Raw genomic sequence first — 5,794 nt, forward strand, 5'->3', positions numbered from 1 at the left:
GCGTTCGGGTTATCATCAGTTAAAGATTAGAAAGAGGACATACCTAAGACTACATTTAGAACCCGATATGGTCATTATGAATTCCTAGTAATGTCATTTGGGTTAACTAATGCACCGGCATCTTTTATGGATCTAATGAATCGGGTGTTTAGACCGTTTCTTGATAAGTTTGTGATTGTTTTTATTGATGATATTTGATATACTCAAAGAGCCTAGAGGAGCATGAACATCATTTTCGAATTATTTTACAGACAATGAGAGAGCAACAACTTTATGCCAAGTTCTCTAAATGTGAATTTTGGCTTGATAAAGTTACCTTCTTAGGACATGTGGTTTCTAAAGATGGTATTCAAGTGGATCCAAGAAAAGTAGAAGCAGTGCAAAATTGGCCAAGACCGACAACTATTACAGAAATTCACAGTTTCTTAGGTCTTGCAGGATATTATCGTCATTTTGTCCAAGATTTCTCTAAAATAGCTGCTCCACTGATAAGGTTGACTCAGAAGAATGTCAAGTTTGAATGGAATGACAAGTGTGAATACAGTTTTCAAAAGTTAAAGGAGTGTTTGACTTCGACACCAGTTTTGAGTTTACCCTCAGGCAATGGAGGGTATGCAGTTTATTGCGATGCTTCTCGTGTGGATCTAGGATGTGTTCTAATGCAGCATGGACGAGTTATTGCTTCTGCTTCAAGGAAACTTAAGAAACACTAGCAAAACTACCCAACCCCTGACCTAGAGATGGCAGCAGTTGTTTTTGCTCTAAAAATTTGGCGCCACTATCTTTATGGTGAGACTTGTGAGATTTATACTGATCATAAGATTCTAAAGTACATTTTTGAATAGAAGGAGCTTAATCTAAGATAAAGGAGGTGGATGGAGTTACTTAAAGATTATGATTGTACAATTCTTTACCATCCTGGTAAAGCAAATGTGATAGCTGATGCTTTAAGTAGAAAATCGATGGGTAGCTTGGCGTACATGACTTTGACAAGGAGGCCTTTGGTGTAAGAAATTCATAAACTTGAGCATAGTGGAGTCAAGTTTGAGATTATTGATAAGGGACCATTTTTGGCTCATGTACAAGCTCGTTCTTCTTTAATGGATCAAATTAAGAGCACTCAATTCTCAGATCCAAAATTATGCAAGTTAAAAGAAGCAGTCATAGCTGGGAGTAACATTGAGTTTGAAATTGACCAAGAAGGAATATTAAAGTGCAAGGGTAGAATTTGCGTACCATAAGAGGAAAACTTGAAGCGATTTATCATGGAAGAGGCTCATCATTCTGCATATACCGTGTATCTAGGAGCAACTAAAATGTATCAAGATTTGAAACAACTGTATTGGTAGGATGGCATGAAAAAGGATGTGGCAGACTTTGTCTCATATTATTTGACATGCTAGCAAGTTAAGGAGAACACTAAAAGCCAGCTGGGCTACACCAAAGGTTAGAAATACCAGAGTGGAAATGGGAAAATATCACAATGGACTTTGTCACTGGGTTACCTCGCACTGCTAAGGGGTATGATTCTATCTGGATTATTATTGATAGACTGATGAAATCAGCTCATTTCATTCCAGTGAAGACAACATATAATGTTGATAAGTATGCTCAATTGTATATTGATGAGATTGTGCGACTACATGGGATTTCAATATCTATAATTTCTGATAGAGGTCCTCAATTTACTTCTCAATTTTAGAGATCTTTCTAAAAAGCTTTGGGTACTCGATTGGATCTCAGTACTGCTTTTCACCCGCAAACCAATGGCCAGTCTGAGAGAGAACCATTCAGATACTTGAAGATATGTTAAGATCTTGTATTTTGGACTTTGGTGGTAGTTAGACGGTTACTTAGCTTTGATAGAGTATGCTTAACAATAGTTATCAATCTAGCATACAAATGGCCCCATATGAAGCACTTTATGGCAGATAATATAGGTCTCCTATTGGATAGTTTGATATTGGCGATACTAAGCTTTTGGGACCAAATTTGGTGCAAGATGCTATTGAGAAAGTGAAAATAATTAGAGAAAGATTAATAACAGCTCAAAGTCGACAGAAGTCTTATGTTGATAATCGACGTCGGGAATTAGAATTCATGGCCGAGGATAAAGTATTCCTTAAAGTATCTCCTATGAAAGGGGTAATGAGGTTTGGAAAGAAAGGTAAACTGAGCCCAAGGTATATGGGTCTATTTGAGATTTTAGAAAGAATTGGTGCAGTTGCTTATCGTTTGGCGTTATCGCCTGAACTGTCGGGTATTCATCCGGTGTTTCATATATTAATGCTACGGAAATACTTATATGACCCTTCTCATGTAATTGAAACTTAGGGGATTCAAATATCCTAAGATTTATCTTATGAAGAAGTTCCAGTGGCTATCTTGGATCGACAAGTTAAGAAGTTATGATCAAAAGAAATCACTTTAGTAAAAGTGCTATGGCGTAATCATACTCAAGAGGAAGCTACATGGGAAATTGAAACTGATATGCATGCTAAGTATCCACACTTATTCGAGGATTAAGGTAAGCATGAATTTAAAAATTTGAAGGACTGAATTTCTTAAGGGGGAAGAATGTAATAACCATGACTAAGTTTAAAATAAATAAATAATTATATAGGTTAACTTGCTTAAAGTGTGTTTATATTAGTTTTTAGGATAATGTAACAAGTTAGAGACTTGGTCTAGTGGCAGTTGAGCAAGTCTTCATACATTAGGTCCCTAGTTCGAATCCAGAAGAGTTAAATTTTTTCTTTTTCTGGCTATGCAAATTTACCGAATTGCCCTTAAACCCATCAGATTTTTTTTAACTCCTTCTTCCTTCTTTCTTGATTATTCTGGAGTAAAGGGAGAGTTGAGAGATTAGATTGAATCATTGCTCTGTCACCGCCAATCTCTGCCTTCTCTCATCTCAACCACTAGTCGCGCCGCTGTTCGTGTGAGTCGATCATCGCCGGTGTGAGAAATTATCATCGGTTTATCCACAGCTGGTAGGAGTTGAAGCTTGTTTTCTTACTACTGAATGTCGACCGAAACCTCTTCATTCTTCCCTGCTTCTAGCTCACCATATACCATTGTGTGAGTCTGTTAGTGGGAAGGGAAGTACGCAAGATTTAGGGTGCTCATTGGAGGTCTGTTACTAAAATCTATTTCCCCTGTTCAGTGTTCATGAATTTTCTTTTCTTCCTTCTATCCATCCGCCACTGTCTAGCATAACTGAGCTGAGAAAGAGATCTGGGAAGCACCATCATTCACGTAGGTTGCCGTAGACGTTGCTGTTCATCCACCTTTTGTTGCTGATTCAAACCTTTTTCTTCACTGTTCATCATTGTCCTCCTTACTCTGTCTGTGCGTGTTGATTCATTTAAGGTTAGAAGCTTCAATCTCTTCCATTTTCCTCATAAATATGGGCGTGTGAGTAGCTGGGTGGTATCATGGAAACTAGGAATCTGTGTGTGTGCTTTATATTGCTGCCATGACCGAAGAAAAAAAAATCTAGACTGAAATCAAAAGAGACGAGCTTAGATATATTGTTGGTACCTATGAGATGTCATTGAAGGCCTTGTATGAGGAAATAAAATTTGACTTCTAAATATTGATGGAAATTATTGGTTTAGGAATTCTCTTGCAGCTTTGTAAAGGAATTTAATTATGGGCTTGCACACAATCATGTGTATATTTAGAGTTTGTTTGATTTTTGGTAAATGGTTAAAGGCTTAAAATTGAAGAGGTAGAAGTAATGCACCTAAGGTAAGTGATGCAAAGATTAGGAGAAAACTCCTATTCCAAGGAAATAGTATGACATGGTTAAAGTTTTATAAAGAAAGAGAAATGAATGATAATGCTTGAATTAACTTTAATGGTGGTTAGTGAAGGGTGTGTTATAAATTAAAAAGTTATTAAAATTGTATATATTTGTATTTTATAGGATGTGTGGAAGAACAAGACCCTGAAAAGACTTAAAAGAAGAATACTTTCGGGAATTTAGAACTTCAACAAGTAAGTGAATAGCATTCCTTATGAGTATTCATTGAAAATCTTTTATTAAAATATTTCATTTTTATGAATTATGTTAGCTATAGAAATTTTGAAATAATGATAAACAATAGTCATATTATGATTCATGCATTTTCTCAAGAAATATATTTTTTATATTGATAAAGGCACCTTTGCCTATTGAATTTCAAAATTCTTGATTACATTATTAGCGCAAGTTGTACATTTGTTATGGTGTATCGATTTGACAAGTTTCATATATTAGAAGTAATTCATGCGAGCTTGATCTTAAGAATGAAAATTTGACTTCACAAATAATTATTTCTCTCGCATGTTTGAAACGAGATTTCTAAGAGAACTTTATACAGAACGCTGCTACTAATGGCAGTTCTGTTAGTCTGTAGCGCGCTGTGGTTAAATACTAGCTAGTTTGGTTTGTCAGTTTTATTCTCACATTTGGTATTTGTGGGCTTCGTACCAGTGTTTGATTTCGTGGCCTGAGCCGCATTTGGTCACTTACCCTCGTGGACTGTGTGTTCATGTTTGTTTCGTAGCTATGGCTACATTCGGTTACTTACCCTCGTGGACTGGTGTGTCCATGTTTATTTTCATGGCATATGCCGCGTTTGGTTATTTTCCCTCGTGGACTGAGTATCCATGTTTATAACCTGTTCTGTTGAGTTCTCAAATTTTTTAAATGTTGATTATTATGTGTTTACAAAATTTACTTGATTTTAACTAGTAATTTGTATCGCTTTGAGTTATATGAGAGCAGATCATTTTCTTTAAGCATGATAACATAAATTATTTTCAATTTATTCTTATTTTGCAAATATGATTATGACTTACATGCTTATAAATTTTGGTGGAATTACTTTCAATTTTCTTGACACCATTATTAGAGATTGTCAATTTAAATTTTAAAAATTTTATCATGGGAATGCTATTCACTAGAAAAAAAAATTATTTGGCCTCAGATTGGTTAGCTGACGTCGATTCCACCAACGGCCTCAAAAAGGACAACTAGCTACAGTGGGTGGATCTTTTTGATTGGTACTGTTGCTTTAATTTAAATATATGATATGTATGTCTTTTTGATTTGAAAAGAAAGAGTATATGCTCCACATAAGTTGTTGATGAATCTTATTTTTGGTCTGTATATTGTTTGCTGGCTGGAAGGAGTTATGCTCCTAATTTATGTTGTTATTTGTAAAAAATTTTGTTGTAGAATTTTCAGGAGATCCTAGTTACAGAGGAGGTTCTGCTGAAATTTTTACAAAAATGTCAACACTTTCTTATGATAATGAATTTAAAGAAGTTATTTTAATTCTCATGTGATTCAATTGAATTTTGTTCTTTTCTTGAAAATGGAATAAATATTCACTTGGAGACTTACGGGAATGTGAGAGTGGTTCATACCCATGCCGGTCACCCTCTATTTTTGGGGGGTGACATGATGAGATTTTCTTTCATGTTGGATGGATTACATTGTATGTTGTGTAGATATCTATACACACACCACACACAAATACTCTTGATTAAAGCTTTGCATTATAGAAGAGTCAAAAGGACAAGTTAAAAAATATAATCAAAGTGAAATAAAATAGAAGATAGACATATAAAGCATTAGAGGATTGGAGGAATTGAAGCATAAATTATAATGATTTGAAAATTTAGTTAATTTTGGTGTTGTCAATACTAGAAGAGAATTTATCAAACTGGGGTAAAGGATTTTAATTTAATTTTAATATTGAATAGGGTGTTTAGAAAATGGAGGCTTGATTGAAGTTTTAAA

At 34.9% G+C, this 5,794-nt stretch overlaps 1 protein-coding gene and 1 pseudogene across 1 annotated transcript; both read left to right on the forward strand.

Moving 5' to 3' along the window:
- The first annotated feature begins 229 nt into the window (after positions 1–229).
- Positions 230–865, forward strand: LOC129317124 (uncharacterized mitochondrial protein AtMg00860-like). Its single transcript, XM_054961482.1, has one exon. It carries the CDS (start codon positions 255–257, stop codon positions 711–713), a length of 459 nt encoding a protein of 152 aa, XP_054817457.1. The 5' UTR covers positions 230–254; the 3' UTR covers positions 714–865.
- A 618-nt stretch (positions 866–1,483) lies between these two features.
- On the forward strand, positions 1,484–2,587 carry LOC129317505 (uncharacterized; annotated as a pseudogene).
- Positions 2,588–5,794: the final 3,207 nt, after the last annotated feature.

Source organism: Prosopis cineraria, unplaced genomic scaffold (genome assembly GCF_029017545.1).
Source record: "Prosopis cineraria cultivar Desert tree isolate PC_DT_omini unplaced genomic scaffold, ASM2901754v1 PC8, whole genome shotgun sequence".
NCBI classification, from domain to species: Eukaryota; Viridiplantae; Streptophyta; class Magnoliopsida; order Fabales; family Fabaceae; genus Prosopis; species Prosopis cineraria.

Bases quoted from the DNA above. Each gene is read 5' to 3' on its own strand.
- LOC129317124 (XM_054961482.1), top strand. From the start codon at position 255: ATGAGAGAGCAACAACTTTATGCCAAGTTCTCTAAATGTGAATTTTGG.